This window comes from Lates calcarifer, linkage group LG13, assembly GCF_001640805.2.
Source record: "Lates calcarifer isolate ASB-BC8 linkage group LG13, TLL_Latcal_v3, whole genome shotgun sequence".
NCBI lineage: Eukaryota > Metazoa > Chordata > Actinopteri > Centropomidae > Lates > Lates calcarifer.
In genome coordinates, this window is record NC_066845.1 from 19,593,161 (window position 1) to 19,610,565 (window position 17,405).

The following is a 17,405-nucleotide window of genomic DNA, read 5'->3' on the forward strand; positions in this document are numbered from 1 at the left end:
ACCAACTAAAATTTCAGTTGTTTCCTAGACCTCACATAGAAACTTATGTTTCAGTAAACACTGGTACTGAGTTGGAAGGCTACTCCTGCAGTAAAGTGTAGTTTTATACAGTTTTATGATTACAGTTTGAGTAATAAACACAGTGGCCTCAAAACATACTCACCCTTTTTGCACAATCTGCAAAACATTTCTCACAACAAAATCTTCCAAAGCAGAAATAACACTCAGGCTAAAAAATATATTTCAGTTGGAAAAACTGTTGCTAAATTAAATCTCCATTAATGTTTCCCACAATAACAACCCATCCACAAGAAAAGAAAACTAACACATAGTGTGGTTTATGTGCATTAGCATTTTAATTGGACAAAGCAAGAAAACATTGATTACAGTAGCAGAGTCATCAGTTCTCAGGGCTAACACCTTTCTAAACAAAAGGGTCTGAAAATGTCTGTAGGCACTGCCTAATTAAAAAGAGGATCTTGTCAGCTAAAAGAAACCAGCTCTATAAGGCAACAGTTACAATGTAGGCCTCCCCATTTCTCTGGCAAAAAGAGCAAGTGTAAAGGTTGAATCCACTCAGATTTTTGATATAAAATACTGGCGTTTCAATAGATATTTAAAAAACATCAGAAGTGTCAAACATGTTCACCCTTTAACATTTGAATTGTGTTAAATTTTAAGTATGCACTGCATGGCAATGCTGTCTTATCCCTGCATGGAAGAATCACGTGTGTTGCACTGTGCCAGTGTCACATTTGATAGTGCCACTCTGCTACGTACAATGTTGGAGTTAACTGTCGAGTTATCAAAACAAAAGAGAAAGCAAGCACCCACAGTTAACAGTAGCATTTTACTTACATTGTTTCAAATGAATGGATGAATGGTTATTTACAAGTGGCGAAAAGGTTTGAGGCTGTCTGAGAGATATGAAGGAGAAATGGAATGCAAAAAGGAAATACTCTTGGTAGTCAAATTTGTCCATGTACAAGAGAGGAAAAAACTGTGCAATATTTATCTGCCCTTACAGAGAAACAGCAGTGGCAACAATCCCTGCAATTGATTTTAATCCAAGAGAAAATGAGAACAAATTAAACAGATTTCCATTCCTCAAATAATAACTAAGGTTCATAACTTAGCACGACTCAGACTTAAACGGTTATTTTTTTAAAAAATGACAAACCTCTCAGTGGCTGTCTGAGAGGAAAGATGTGAAAATGGAAGCAATTTGTAAAACCTGAAAAAAAAAAATCCAAAAGTTTCTCCTTTACAGTTTTATACTCATTTACAGTTAACTTAAAAATGGTAAGAGCCCTGGTTCATGGCCAGTCTTGCCTTCCACAAAGGGTGTAAATACCTGTGTGGGTCAAATCACTCCTCCCTGGCTCCCATTACCTCAATCCCCCCCCCCATGAAATCCCATTTACATCTCCTATAGACGTCAACCTTCCCATTAGGCTCCACATCCCAGTAAAAGTCTTAGTCCTGCCACAAATGGAGGCGGTGTTACACAGCCCCGCGGGGCACCGTACAGCCAATAAGAGGCTGATGGTTGACAAATTTCCCACCCTGCCCACTTATCAGTGTGTGGGGTATCCTGCGGCTCCCATACCAGGCTGGTTGGCTAGCATACTCCCATTCAATCCCTGTGTAGGCTCCATAACCCCACCGTTACTGATGGCGCTCATGCCAGTCCACCCAGCACTGGCCGGTAAGTGACTGCAAAAAAACGAAGTAAAGAGAGAGAGAGAGAGAGAGAGAGAGAGAGAGAGACAGAGAGAGACAGAAAGACAAAATGCCAGCAGGTTAGAAGAGACAAGGCGAAAGGGAGCCAAAGGGACTGTTTATATTAGAGCTACTAGAATCTGGACAGGCTAGAATGAGAACAAGAAGGCAAACAGAGTTATCAGAGGTTGTGAGGATGAGGCAGGCTGGGCAAAAATCAAGCTAGCAAAAAACAGGAAAAAAACAGAAAGTGGAGGGCTCTTTGGAGGGGCCAAAGGTAAGTGTCATTTGATTAAACATGGGTGGACAAGCAGACAAAGAGCAAACAGGCTAAGCGCAGCGAGCTAAATATTACTTTCTACCCCCCTCCCAACTGCTGATAACCATGAACATAAAACAGCTGTAACCAGCACACAGACAGATAAGCCACACTGTTTACAAGAATGTTATCTTCATTTTTCTTGCAACACTTCTACATTTGGCCACAAAGTAAACGTAAATTCTCACCTAATTCACATGATGCATTTTAAGGCTTTTATCATTCATGTAATATAACTAAATTCTAAGTTCAGTGTGGAGAATAGACAGCTTATACAGGATAAAGATTTATCTTCAAATTTCAAGTCAAGAGAGGCCTCGCCTCTGTCTTAGGAATTGTGCATTTACTGTACATTCGACAATCACACACACTGCTCAGTTACATCTACCTCACACCTTTGTACAGAGCCTATTTATACACCTGTTCACCAAGAATGTTAGACTGTCAACGACATATGGCCTCTCCTTTATTTATCATGGGTGCACAAAGCATGACTGCACATAGGCTATCTAAATAAAAACAAAATTTGATAACCTACAAATGATATTTAACATGTCCTACTGACATTCATATACAGATCAATTCCTCAGGTATATGTAAAAAATAAATCAATGAAATCAAAAGAGAAAAATATGTAAAAAGCTATGACATGAATGTAGACATACAAAACAAATGAAAAGCCTTAAAGAACACAGTTCTTACACACAGTGGGCAATCTTACAAAAGGGAAATGCATTCTTCATCAATTAACTCTCCCTGGTGTGGACAGTAAGTCAAATGTTTGTTCTTTTAGCATTTATCTGTTTCTGTCAATTACTTTTACATTAATGAATGAATAAATTATCCAGTTTAAGGGAGTCTTCTTACCATTGTTTTTGGGAAAGATGATAGTTTTGAACTATTAAGTGTCATAATTCAAGCAACAAGAACATTTTGTAATAAAACCCTTCAGTTATTAAGCTGTAATGACACACTGAAACATGATTAACAACAAAATTAAAGTTCAGATTGTTCTGTGTGTGTGGTGTGTGTTTATTTCTCAATCTTCTCAAGATGAGCAAGATGAGGGGCTGGTGAGGGGAGGAGGGAGGAAGGGGGTTGGGGGAGGGAGGCCATGGCTCCCTCCTGTGGCCAGAGTTGGCTCTCGCTGCCCCGGTCTTGAAGGGGAACTCTGGTGGTGCTGAAGTAGAAGGAGGCGGTGAAGGGGAGCCCTGTGCACACCGTGCTACTTACTTGAAGCCCTGCTGGTTCCAAGCCTGGCCGTAGACGCCGTAGGTGGGGACCTGCCACCCATTCGGGACGTACTGGCTAATCTGGGGCCCGTTGCCGTACCACTGGCCCCATTGGCCGTAGGGCTGGGCTGCAGCAAAGCCCATCTTGTTCTGCTGTAGAGTACAATACAAGTATGGCTTACGTATGGTTCATGGCAGCAGACCCCCAGCCCCCAAAACACTGCCAATTCATTCATTAATGTTTCAGACCCAAGTAGTTGCAGGTTTCCTACCAAAATGTTTTAGAAGCACCTTTGGTCCATGTTTTTCTCAGAAAAAAAATCCACAACTTAATGAATCAAAAATTTAAATTATAGAAACCTGTATAATAACTGAATGCCAATTGGGAATCTATCCTTACTTAACCAGGAAACGACATTTCCCTTGAACTTGAAAATCTTCTACCTGAAAAACTGACTACACAAACATTACATCACCATGTGATGCAATGAGGGGTTTTAAAACAGCACCAGAACAAAGGGGGGCATTTCTCTGAGTGTGTCAGAGGGAGGAGTAGGGCTTTAAAGCCACAGTGTAAGACTACTTCAACATGAAATATATAAAATGATGGGGGCAAAATGATTGTTTAATACATTTTCGTTGTGATGTTCAACACTTCCAGGGTTATGGTTTGAAACTGACTGACGCTGAACTTACGCAGACTCATGAGACACAGCAGCACTAACTGGCAGATGTCATCTTATGTTTATCTGCTCCAGTTAGTGGACAGTACGTTGATGCTGTTTATTTTATGCAGCATAAAGACTATGTAGCATCCTTACCTGGGGCATAGGCATCTGCTGAATCGGGTTCATCATGTCTGGGGTCTCTTTACCCCAGTAGCATTTGACTATGTGGCCCTCTATTGAAGTGCCATTCACTGACACAATGGCATGGGCTGCTGACTCATGGGAGTTAAACCTGGACAAAAACAGAGGGAGAGAGCGACTAAGGAAACACTGAAACTCGTTTCATAGATATTTACTCGGCAATGGTGACCATAAAACTGCTGGAGATCTGTTCTGCTAGCAAACTGTCAGAAAGGCACAAATACTTGAACTGGCTACCCGGTTAACAGAGACATGTACTGCAAGCATCTAACAGGCATTTTGGAGTGGAACTAACCAATGCTGGTCACATCACTAAAAACATACCAGTGGTTCAAAATCCAGAACCTCTGTGTCCACAGCAGGTAGACACATCTGGATCTGGATCATCTAAAATGAAGTCAGCGGGATCCAGAGAACCAGTGCATCATACCTTAACCTTGCTTTTAAGGGGAGGAAAAAGAAAGAAAAAAGGGAAGTTGAAACATTTACATACCTCACAAATGAATAGCCTTTGTCTGGGAAAACTCTGATTTCCATGATTTGTCCAAAGGGAGAGAAGGTCTGTCTCATCAGTTGCTCTGGAAGCCAAACAGAAACGGAACATCAGATATCAAACTACTGTATGTGGGCTGATGTGTCATGAAAAAACATTTGCTGCAGGAGAAACATGGCATACTGGCATCTTGGATATGGGCCTCTTAGTGGTTATAAGTTAAAATCATAGGCCAGGAAAATTTGCCGACAACTCCACTGGGCTTTAGAATGACCTCTCTGAGTAGAATACATTTAGCTAATTTGGCAGTGACTAATTTATAGATAATGCAGGCAATCACTTCAATGGAGCAATATGTCATCCATTACAATAATATGACTTATTATTGTTTTTAATAGTTTCTGAACAATAGCTCCTATGGTACAGAGGAATAAGCTGTAACTTCACAGATCATACTTAACAGGATAAATCTGTTGCTAGTTTTGGCTTCACTGAAAGAAACTGGCTTTCAGCAGCTTAGCTGATATTACCATGGTCCGTATCATTATCATTGTGATATATTATAATATATTTTAATAGTGCTCCTTACCTGTCAGTCCTGTGCTGACTCCACCACAATACACAGTGCAGTTACTGGGGCTGGACTGATTGACTACTTCATCAAAGGATAGGTGCTTGGAGTTATCTGGAGGACAATACAAAGACAATGCTGTTAACCATGAATTCAACATCCTAAGCAAGCAACATCTGCACATTTATGACAACGCACTTTCATAGGTGGTCTTTGGGGCGGGGGGCTTTCTTGTGGCCCAGTTAGTTCGAATCTGTCTGCCTCCTAACCACTGACCCCCCATCTGCTGAATGGCGTTCTCTGCATCCTGGAATGAAAAAAAAGAGTGGTTACTGCTTCAAGTCTTATAAAAACTAAAATGGACCTTTTTAGAAACATAAAATACAAACTAGAAACCAAAATATGTTAAACTGTGCTATTTTAAAATATAATAATGCAGGATGCTTCTGTTCTTTGAAGCACGTTTGATAGAAATAATTAGACTTTAAGAACCCTACCAACAGCAGTATTAACTCAGTGACATCTACTCACCCATTTGTTGAAGAAAGACACAAAGCCATAGCCTTTAGATTTTCCTGTAGCCATATCTTTCACAACTCGAGCATCTCTGTGGACAAACACACCAACAGGAAGACATCAGAAACATGCAGCACAACATACAGGCTCTACTATATTAAGTGTTAAAGGAGAAAGTTTCTTTTGAAAGCTTAAACTGGAATTAGGGCCACAACTACCAAGGCAAATTAATGTGTTGATCATTTTCCTCTATTCAGTGTTTGGTTGGTAGATTTTAAGAATACAATATTAAAAAAAATTCCTGCACAGTTTCCCAAAGGCCAAGTCTGCATGTTCAAATTGCCTGTTTTGCCCAAACCAAAGCCTATTGTCTATCCATTATTTAATTATTTTTGTAAGGCTATTTTTGCTATAAATTAACCTGCAGAATTTTTTTCACATTTTCCCAAAGTTATTAGTGAGGTCCTTAAAATATTGTGTTTTGACTAACAGACCAAACCGTTAAAAAGTTAAAATAAAATAAAACAGAGAGAAACTGCAAATCCCCACATTTGTGAAACTGGAACCTAAGAATGTTTGCCATTTTTTTCTTTAAACAATTACTTAAAAGATCGATTCCTTATTAAAATAGTTGCTGTCGATCAACTAACTTGACCAATAGTTGCAACTCTAAATCTCGGTCAGTAAATATTAGCTTTATACTTACGATATCCTGCCAAATGGGCCGAAGGCAGCTTTGACGTCATCTGTAGTTATTTCTGGGCTGAGGTCTCCAACGAAGACATGAAAGTGATCTAGATGAGGGGCAAGTTTAGAGATGGCATACGTTACAATGCACATTCTATTTCAGCCTCTTACATTTTTTTCCAAGACTGCGACGTCCTGCCTGGATTTGCTGATTTTTATCACTTAGTTAGTAAGGGAAGGACAAAAGGTCATTCTGGCAAAACCACATTTCAGACAAGAGAAGGAAGTAACTATCACTACATAAGAATATACTGTATGTAAGCATATATGCAGTTTAAATATTCATCTGTGATTTTCACTTATGAATCAGACTTATTTAAATGCCATAAAGTATACATTAAGTTAGCAGTTTATTATTCAATATATCTATCTGAAGAAGTCCCATAGTAAATCCCCTATAAATCCCCTTCATGTAGGTTATGATGTTCAGTTTCTGATTAAACCATTTTAGAGAGGATTTATTGCAGGACTGTTGTATTCAAGTTTTACCTAACTGTACCGAATGAACTGCCAGTCGAATGCATAACCCCACTGACCAGCATTTGTACTTACTACTTGTGTCTTTTTTCTGGCTGGTTGGCGTCGTGGCCCAGTTGACTTTGACCTCCTGCGGAGAGGGGCAGAGAAAGAACAGGCCAGGTGGGGTATGTTTACATCATTTACAATAAAACCTGGTATTTTCTACTATAATGATTTTATGATTATAATGATGATTTAAAGACTGACTTTTGAATATTTATTCTTGTATATAATGTGACTTAGTGTCTTATCTTTCACTTCTGTTCTGTGTACATCAAGCGATGTAAAAAATTAATTAAGGTAAATTTTATGATATTACATCTTAACAAGGAGCAAAAGCAAGGAGTTTTGCCATGGTATAATTCGAAGGGGAAATCAATGTTGAAACATTTTAATGGAAAAATAACAAATGCAGATATTACTGAAAGTTACAAACTCATCAGCAGTGGCTGCCAGTTTGAATGCACCTCACCTAAACAGAGTGGCTGCTCAGTCCAGCGTCACAGTTATTTGATTTTCCAGTTTATGTCCTAGCCTTGTCCAGAAGCTCAACTCATTACTCCACCATCCAGCACTGCTTTAATATTCTTTTATAAGGCCCTGTGGTCTCTTAAATGATGGAGATTCAAATGTTAATGGTTTGCTGTGATATTCTAGATAACCTGACTTGTATGTTTTGCTGTCTTTCCAGTGAAGCTTTCACTTTCATTCCACTTACTCATTGACAACATTCCTCCACACCTAATTTTACCAATTTTACCACTGGAGAGGTGACTTTCTGACAGTGTTCAACATGTTCAAAATCTGATTTGGATCCTGGGTCCAGCAGCTTCCTCTTGAAAGTTGAAAAACCCTGTCTATGTAATGTCATATGAACACTAGCAGTTCACTATGTACTTTAAAGAAGGCACATAATCTAAATTCCCACACCCAAAGCCCACCCATCCCCACTCACCCTGTAGATACGATAGCTTACCTTACCCATTATTTTCCTTCCATTCATGGCTGCCAGTGAGGCAGCAGCATGCCTGTGGTCATAGAACTCCACAAAACAGTACGGATCATTTCCAGCTGTCTGTCAACGGGAAAACAAGACTGATATTAAGTATACAGTACAGGTGATGATTTAATTACACATGATAACAGTCACCTACTGTATTCTGGTGTGTCAGGCCTGATACAACAGACTGGGAGAGGAAAATCAGTATCAAGCACATATGCAGATTGAGACTTTCATATGCAACCTTTCAGGCCACTGTTGAAGGCTATTTCCTTTTGTCAAACACTATATGCCAGACAAGGGAATAAGACTCACATCAACTATCATTTTACAGCTCTTGCAGGGTCCTATCTGTGTGAAGACCTGTAGGATGAGGGGCTCGGTGACATCCCTGGACAGATTCCCCACATACCTGCAAACAAGGAGAGAGATGAGAGAGTTGAGTCTTTGTCAAACAGGAAGTAGCATGCAAACAAAGGCTAGTTAAGAGGGCTAGCTACAACCCACAACAATTCCTTATTTTTTAACATAAAATCAACAATGATAGAGGGCTACATACTACTGGGGATAGTTCCAGTTTTACATAGGCAACTCGAGTATGGTTACCCCCTTGCTGGTGCTGTCCCGTGCCGTCTCTCCGAGCGTTGACGTGGCTTCTCTACCGGCTAGCTAAAGATAATGCTAGCCGGTTCATAAGGGCCTCATGCTAAGGGGCTGGCAGCTAACGGTACTAGGTAAAATTACAACCTTTTCGCGAGGGTCTAGTTCATGCCTGTCCATTAAGGAGAAAACACGACTTCTTTAGAGAATATAGCTATCATTCCACGAAAACGTATGCATTTTTAGAAGCAGTGGCTACTTAGCTGCGTTCGCATCTTTAGCTAATCATAGCTAGCATTAACTAGCCCTTCAGTTTCATTTTCAGGCGAGTTACGGTTCCGTCTATTTATACGGCTAAATCAAACAGCACTTATCGTTCATGTCGAAAATCCTCTTTGTCTTATTCTAACCACAAACGTCGCCGTTGTCGACATGAAACTGTAAGAGGAGTTAAATGCCCACGTGTGTCTGAATTACAAGGTTTTACAGTTTTTAATTGAAACAACAACGTGGAAACATTTCGGACGCGCTGTAGTTACACGGAGCCTTCCCATTCCAGGGCATAGACAGGGCCGCAGCTACTCACAAGGTTCTGGGTTGATCGTCCTCCATCATCAAGGTTTAGTGGTCGCGTCCTGAGAGGTCTTTAATCCAATGACATACAAATTGTTTGTGCTGAACTTGAGCGACCGTGAACGTAAAGGTTATATCAGCTATTTAATGACAGATCGGTGGCCGTTTCTTCTCTCTCACACACCGCAGACAGCCTCAGTCTGATGCAAACAATAGGAAGTTGAAGATGGCGGAGGAGCGGCGTCAGCAGCGTCAACCTGCGCGCTGAAATGAAGCCAAAATCAAGCGCTCTTTCTCCCACACACAAAGATGTGCCTCCACATCTGTAAGGCAGAAGCTACACATACAGCGTGTTACTGACAGCCTTGCATTACTGCAGAATAATATTCTATACGCCTTTTCCTCGTCATAGCTTAATAGACCAAAGCGCAAAAACGTTAGAGGAAATAACAGCTGGACACTTCTGTGAAGTGCTTGCGACAAAGCCAGTTACAATGTACAATGTTTATAATTAGAAAATCTGCTTTATTTGTTATGGTTCAACAACTGTCGGTGCTACTTTTTAACATTTTAACATCCGCTCATGGTCACTGGAGTAAAACACGTGCGCCGCCCGGGAATCGAACCCGGGTCGCAAGAATGGGAATCTTGCATGATACCACTACACCAGCGGCGCTGTCAGGAAATGAGGAGCAAGCAAGACTTATCAGGATGGTCAAATGCAATTTAGGCCTAAGGAAGATAGCAGAAATTACGAAATAAAAAGAGGGTAGAAACACAGCAGAAAACGTCTGTTACTAAAGTTTTTCAAACGGCAACGAGAATCATTATTTAACGCAGTCATTCTGTTGCAATACTCTGTAGTCTGTGATTTTGAGTTCAACCTATAATACAGGTTCACCTGAAAATTATTGGATTTGATAGTCCCAAAAATTAAACAGGGAGAATGAAGGAATGGACCTATTCATATTCTGCATATTCCCTTGCACGACGCGGCATTTTTTTTTAAACATAACCAATACAAAGTAATTTGGTCTCAAATGGAGGAGGGCAGTATTTCTGAGTCTACGCTAACAAAAATATAGAAGAAGAAGAAGGAGGAGAAGAGCGGGCAGGCTCTCAGCGTCCGCGAAGAAGAGACAACATTTGGAAGAAACATGGCTTCCCCTGCCGGTTGTGAGCATTATGTCCGCAGCTGCTTACTGAAAGTGAGTTAACTTTTTAAAATGCAACCGATTTACTTGCTGTACATGTACGGAGGAGATATACCGCTGTTGAATATGTTTTAACACTAACTCTGATATGACGAGTTTTGTTACTATACAACTCTAGTAGCAACCACTCACAGCTAGCTAACGATAGTTAGTTACTTAATCGCCACCCGGTAACAACAACTGTATCGTTATGACATATGAGTTAATGTCTATGTCATATGGTTCTTACATGTAAACTATATAATATGGGAAAATGGCGAGGGATTTAGAGTTTAGTCAGTCGTAAATTATCTATTAAATTAGCTTATTACTCCCCATCTGAGTCATACGTGCCGGTTATTTGTTACATTAATGTATTTGAAAAGTCACTGAAACTTTAATTTGACTTTTCTATAAACGTCATGTGTTGTAACAGTCAGAAATTAATTAGTAGTTGCAGCCAGCCTATGGTATCATCTTTGCTTCTGAGTGTGACTGACACAACCAACATTAACCTGCCCATGTCCCATGTAATCACATCTCTATGCTCTGCAGGCACCTTGCTGTGATAAACTGTATGTGTGTCGGCTGTGCCATGATGCAGAGGAAAACCACCAGATGGATCGATTCAAAGTCAGAGAAGTGCAGTGCTCCAAGTGTCAAACAGTGCAGCAGGTAACAAAGAAAAACAACTGATACGTTTCCACTCAGCGATGTCACTTCTGGTGTTTATGTTGTAATTTAGCTGTGCATGTGGTGGTTAGCTCACGTCGAGATAAATCAATGGTACAAATGTAACATGTCACTCTTTCAGGCACAGCAGACTTGCCAGCAGTGTCATGTGCAGTTTGGGGAGTATTACTGTGAGATTTGCCATTTGTTTGACAAGGATAAAAAGCAGTACCACTGTCAGCCCTGTGGAATATGCAGGTGAGCAACATTAGATTTCAGAGAATACTTGTTATATAGCTTTTAACAAATCTTTGTCTAATTACAGCCTCAGCAGAGGATATTAACAATGATAATGGATATTTGGGGAACAAATGTAAAAATATGTCAAGGTTGAATGCAGGATTCTTTCTACACAGCTAATTCAAAGACTGAAAATCTGATTTGCTACTCCATACATTAATATTTAAAGTTGTCAGTGAAAAATAATAATAATAATAATAAAAATATGTGGTCAGTGATGTCACTATATTCCTGTATGATTCTACCAATGCCATTTCCTGAAAACACACAGAATACAAAAAAAATACTTTGCCACTGATGGTTTTGTTATTGCTTTGATGCTTTGAAGTAACTTGAAATAACTCAGTGTTAGTGTGTCATTCTGTAGCTTCCATTCACATGTTATTCATGCATAAGTTGATTGACACCTGTGTCAGTGTCACTTTGTATTGACCCCCACAGGATTGGGCCCAAGGAGAAGTATTTCCATTGCGAGAAGTGCAACTTATGTTTAGCCCAGGATCTACGGGGAAACCACAAGGTGATTATTACCCTTCACCTTGTTCTGATGAACGCACATCATATTTTTCTGTAGTATACTTGCAGCTTTTATTTAAACTAAATCTTTTTTGTTTCAGTGTGTTGAAAATGTGTCAAGGCAGAACTGCCCAGTGTGTATGGAGGTAATAAAACACATAATACATTAGGGGATTAGGTACAGAGAGAGATGTTGGATTTCTGTTCAGTCTTTTGCATTCTCTATAATGTGACACAATTGTCCTTTTTTAGGATATTCACACATCCAGAATTGGAGCTCATGTTCTTCCATGCGGCCATCTTTTACACAAGTATGACTCACTGTCCCATAAATACAAGTAGCTCAGAGTTGTGAAATTGAATTATATTATATTATATATTTTGTTGTTACGCTGCAATAAAAATACATGGACTTTGGCTTGACAGATTTCAATACAGATTGATTATACTATATGCATTTTTTTAAAGAGTCTAACATTATAGTAACAGTATCTGTAAATAATAGAACAAATTAGATTTATTACAGAGATGAAGAGCATTGAAAAGACATTGGTTTATCCTCATTTAGTAAAAATATTTGTAGTGACATAAAGGTAACAATTACCATGTTTTTTCATTCCCTCCAGGACCTGCTTTCATGACATGGTCAGAAAGGGGTATGTCCATTAAGTCCTTTTTCCTGATAATTTTTTGGTTGAGTAAATTGCATTATTTGTCTGTTTGTTTGACATAAACATTTCTGGAACAGCTGAGTCCTGCATCACTCAGTGTGTCACAACCAGGTTACAGCTGGTTTTCTCCAGTGAGCTGATTTCTTTAACATCAAGTAAATAAGAAACCGGGCTTCTGCAACTGGTTATGAGGGAAAGCTCCACTCTGTCTGTCTTTCTGTTGTCCTCCTCTCTCACTGCTCTGTCAGTCTGCTCCAGCACACACACACACACACACACACACACATGCAGACACATGCACAAAAGTCTGGATGTCCTCCATCACCACAGTTTAAATAAGTGAGCCACGGTTCCAAAATAAGGTCTGGTGTAGGTGATGAACCTGATTACTGATGTGCTGCATGTAAATGCAGATTTACATAGCGCTGAATACTAACATGTATGTAAAGGCACTCAGTGACAGGGTCCACTAAATGTTTTTTTCCTTGTTTGTTTTAGAGCGTATCGCTGCCCTCTGTGTATGCACTCTGCCTGGAATATGGAGGACCATTGGGATCAGATAGACATAGAGATTGCTCAGTCACCAATGCCCACTGAATACCAGGGTGCCACTGTCAAAGTAAGATCTCAGTAAATACAATAAAATACCCTAGTAATATTTTCCTTTAGTTAAAAGTGGGGTTGAATTAATAATGGGTCAGATTCTCTTTTTTTGATGTGACTTTCGTTCAGTCCGCTTTGTATAATTCAATAAAAATAGTGACTGTTATGAGTAATCATCCAACTGGTTATTTTTACATGTAATCCATTACCTTTTCCTCTCTGTAGATTATATGTAATGACTGCCAAGCCCACTGCACAGTGCCTTTCCATGTGCTGGGTATGAAGTGCAGTGGCTGTGGCTCCTACAACACAGCACAAGATGGCGGACTGATCCAGCAGCCTCAAAGTCTACAGTCAGAGCAGGACACTGAGAATGAGGCAGAAACCGACACAGAGCCCGAGCAGCAAGATCAACCTGAGTCACCCACGCAACATTAGCATTATAGCCAGCCACAATGAGTGACATTTTACTGGTGCACTTAACTGTTGTAACTTGCATTGATTGTAACAGTAGACTGAGCCAGTATTCCTTGATTGTACATACTTTAAAAAATCGATCTATTTTCTGTACCATCTTATTGTCCTCAGGGTAGGAGCCTATCCCAGTATGCACCGGGTGAGATGAAGGGTACACCCTGGACAGGTTGCCAGTCTATGACAAGACTAACACATACATACACACATTCACACCTACTTACAGTTTAGAGTTATAATTCATCTGATCTGCATGTCTTAAGACTGTGAGAGGAAACCCACAAAAACATGACGAGAGCATAGAAACTCCTCACAGAAAGGTCCCAAGTGGTAGACTGATTCTAACCCAGGACGGTCTTGCTGGGGGCTGACTATGATGGCACCATGATGAAGAAATGAACAGATTAACTAACAAGTGAGGAGGTGCTGGTGCTTTAAAGGCTGTACAGCATCTGACCAGTCATGATTGTTTTCTGTTAAGTTCAGGGACTGTTGTCCTGTTTAAATGCTCTCAGTAAAACATTGTTTGAACAAAGGTGTGTTTTAATTAAAACTAGCTTCAGCAAGAAGTCAACATAATTGTAGTAAGTCTGCACACTAACTAACTTAACTGACAAGCTGATAGCACAACACAAGGCAGTGGCTATAAAAGATCAGTAAAAGTGGGATCCACACACAGGAATTAGAAATAGACTGAGTGAAAGAGAAAAGGTTACAGAGCATTTGTGCAGAAATAAACTCCAAAAGGTACACATGTTTCAGTCCATTTGTGGACTATCCTCAGTGTACCCCTTGTCCTGGTCAATTTTTGCTGTTCTGCATGTGAGCCACACGTTAAACAGATAACATTTTTCTACATTTGATTTAATTTATGGGTGTAGATTTCATTGACATCTGTGATCAGTAATTGATGCTTTAAGTGTTGAAATCTCTAAAAGTTTCAGCCAAATGGCCAGAACTTCTAGGTCTGGTCATGTACTTGTACAGGTTTATAAAAACTGAAATAAAATAGGCTAGTATTTAGAGTTATGATAAGCTGAGAAGTATTAAAAATGATACAAACATTTTTAACTGGCAAGTTAAACAATTCATTTATGTCTGTAAATGTCCTTTTAATTGAAATGGTTGAATGATTACTGATTGGGACTTTAATGCTAATTTTCTAAAGTCAGCCAAGCAGATGACATATTATCTGAAATAGCATTGGAAACATGTTCTAATAGTACTGTCATTTTTGTTACGGTGTTGTGACAAATAATCTTTGTGTTTTTTTGTCTGCTGGTATTAAGTTTGGTTACCTAATGACAGCAACTGGAGAGGAGATAACTTCTGTTGTGAATTGGCGCTATATAAATAAAATTTGACTTGACTTAAATCAAACTCCTAATAAAAAACATAACTTGAAACAATCACTGAGTAAGAGATAAGAACATTTCATTGCATGATGTTGTTAGCTAAGGTATAGATTCTACAAATCGACTACAATACATTTCCATTGTGTTTATGTGGCAGTCATTATGCTAGCACCATTAAAACAAAATTTCCACTGATAAAGGAAATGTAAAGTAACAGCCAAGTGTAGTAGGATGTTTAGACTTGGTATTACAGTGATAGAGTAACAAGACAAATACAAATATTTTCAACAAACATGGGCCAAACCAGAAATGAATCAGTTTCTAGGATCAAATGCTATCTCCTCTGGGTGGATCCGGCTCAGGAGTCTCAAACTGGAAAGTGAAACAAACAGGAACACCAGTCAGGGCGGTGCTGATGGGGATTGGCAGGGGAGGGGTTGTGGAGACTGGTGGATATGTTGGAGGAAAGGGTGGAGTAGCACCCTGGGGGAATCCTTGGTATGCAGTGGTGACTTGCAGTTGAGTTGTTCCACCAACACCTATGATTAAATCAGTTTCTGTTGTCCCTGGGTGTCGTGAGACCTCCATATCAGGTACAATATGCACAGTGTTAGCATTGATTGAGTCCTGTGCAGGATCAGGCATATCCTGAGAAATGTCTACGCCCAGGGCAGTTTGTGAAGGATCATCTGGCATGAGTTGTAAAGCGTCAGTGGAGGATTGTGGGTCCTCGGGGTCTGGAAGGGCTGAAGTATTGAGGGTGACTGATTGTGCAGAGGGAGGTAGGGCAGCAGTGTCCGGGGGGTCAGTTTCCTCTATAGCATTAGGCATGCCTGTCTCTGTCAGTGCTGGTTGCAGGGGATCCTGTGAAGGCTCAACATGACCGGCAGTCTCTTCTGATGAATTGGATTCACTGGACTCTGATGACTTGGATGAATACTCTCCCTCACGTAGACAAACCTGTTTTATAATAAGCAATGTGACAGTTCCTCTTACATCACTTTACAGTAGTAGTATAAATGTAGTAACAGATCAGTAGAGTTACTCACTGGTTTACACATGGCTGCAGTTACCATGAAGACAGCACAAAGTGTAGTCCATAGAGTTGCCATTGCTGTGTTTCCTCTATTTACTGAAACAAATAAACTATAATGGTTAGTGTCAGTTGAGTCAGTGACCAGGTGCACTTACTCAAGCACTTCACCAAGTATAGATTTGAGGTACTTGTATTTTATTTGAGTATTTTCTATTTTATGATTCTGTATATTTATCCGCCACTAGATGACAGAGGTAAATATTGTACTTTTTACCATCGTACATTTACCTGACAGCTTTTTCAGATTATTCTTCATACAGAGCATAAGATCAGCATCTAAAACATGATGCAATGTCCAATAATGCTCCTTTTCCCCCAAGTCATTTTAATATTCAACTAATTCCTTAATTTTTTCCCTATAGAAAGTGAAACATTTTTAACAAGTTGATTTACATTAAAACAGGTGAAATATTCCAATAACTTGTTTTTAGGACTGAATTATAGACAGAAATGAATGTGTAAGTTTCAGGGTTTTCCATATTAACTGCCTAATACTTTATAAAGCCCCACCTCAAGCAACTGCTCACACATCAAAGCATCTGCTTTAAATATCTGTATCTGTAACACTGTTCTGCATAATGAATACTTTAAATTCTATTACATGACATCCATTTTGCTGACAATACTTATTTTTTTATCTTAGTATCATTTTGAATTCGGGAGTCCTATGTGTAATAGAGATGTACTTTTGGGTAGGGCTTTGAATTCCACCATTCAGTTCAATAAAAATGCTTTATTCCAAAATAAAGCATGAAACATCTCTGAAATGTTGGCATGAAAATTAGCTACAAAAACATATAAATAAAACAGATCTATTAGATAGCAGCGCATGTAAGCGGTATTATTTTGAATAATACAGCTATTCTGCTTTGAGGACCTACCTTGATAGACTGAGTATCCTCTTATCCCTGCATACCATAAGGATAGAGCAGATTACTTCTAAAATGTACCAGCTCTACCAAAAGCAATACAATGAATGCTCATTTCTGCTTAGCCTCGCATTTATATAACTGTTGATATGTGTGGGTAGAATGAACCAGTAATTCATCATCTAGTGCGTGGCATTTATTCCAGCTCCAACTCACAAACAATTAAAGCTAAATCATTTAACACCCCAGATACACTGCAATTAAAGAGTGCTATAAACTCTTTGAGGATAATAACGGAAAAGAACACCAGAAGTGCCTATTCATACGCAAAGTAAACATGTGTTTTGTGGTGCTGGAGTAAACAATGGGAAGAATCTGGTTTAGACTTTAAATACACATCATCACAATTTCTTGGTAATGTCTCATCATGTGTACTTATCACAGACAAAAAAAGCAGCCTTATTTGAAAAAAAAAGTTTTTTATATATGTAATTG

At 39.4% G+C, this 17,405-nt stretch overlaps 2 protein-coding genes, 1 long non-coding RNA gene and 1 other non-coding gene across 5 annotated transcripts; 1 reads left to right on the forward strand and 3 right to left on the reverse strand.

Moving 5' to 3' along the window:
• Nucleotides 1-332: 332 nt before the first annotated feature.
• LOC108878468 (cytotoxic granule associated RNA binding protein TIA1) lies at nt 333-9,409 on the reverse strand. Of its 2 annotated transcripts, none has more exons than XM_018669216.2 (12): nt 9,175-9,409; nt 8,304-8,400; nt 7,965-8,063; nt 7,022-7,076; nt 6,429-6,516; nt 5,738-5,813; nt 5,405-5,513; nt 5,225-5,320; nt 4,636-4,720; nt 4,095-4,233; nt 3,275-3,423; nt 333-1,716 (listed from the first exon to the last, which is right to left on the reverse strand). In XM_018669216.2, the coding sequence occupies exons 1-12, from the start codon at nt 9,201-9,203 to the stop codon at nt 1,578-1,580; spliced, it is 1,161 nt and encodes a 386-aa protein (XP_018524732.1). In that variant the 5' UTR covers nt 9,204-9,409; the 3' UTR covers nt 333-1,577. The 2 variants fall into 2 exon arrangements, with proteins under 2 accessions (XP_018524732.1, XP_018524731.1); XM_018669215.2 differs by having other exon boundaries at nt 3,275-3,426; nt 9,175-9,404.
• Nucleotides 9,410-9,766: 357 nt separating this feature from the next.
• Nucleotides 9,767-9,837, reverse strand: trnag-ccc (transfer RNA glycine (anticodon CCC)). The gene has a single exon. It is a non-coding gene; the product is annotated as a tRNA-Gly (tRNA).
• Nucleotides 9,838-10,211: 374 nt separating this feature from the next.
• Nucleotides 10,212-14,999, forward strand: rchy1 (ring finger and CHY zinc finger domain containing 1). Its single transcript, XM_018669217.2, has 9 exons — nt 10,212-10,369; nt 10,910-11,029; nt 11,169-11,284; nt 11,768-11,846; nt 11,944-11,988; nt 12,095-12,153; nt 12,469-12,498; nt 13,012-13,132; nt 13,342-14,999. Exons 1-9 carry the CDS (start codon nt 10,319-10,321, stop codon nt 13,552-13,554), a joined length of 834 nt encoding a protein of 277 aa, XP_018524733.1. The 5' UTR covers nt 10,212-10,318; the 3' UTR covers nt 13,555-14,999.
• An 8-nt stretch (nt 15,000-15,007) lies between these two features.
• LOC108878471 (uncharacterized) lies at nt 15,008-17,049 on the reverse strand. The gene is made up of 3 exons (XR_001960234.2): nt 16,923-17,049; nt 15,995-16,077; nt 15,008-15,905 (listed from the first exon to the last, which is right to left on the reverse strand). It is a non-coding gene; the product is annotated as an uncharacterized LOC108878471 (long non-coding RNA).
• Between the last annotated feature and the right edge of the window lie 356 nt (nt 17,050-17,405).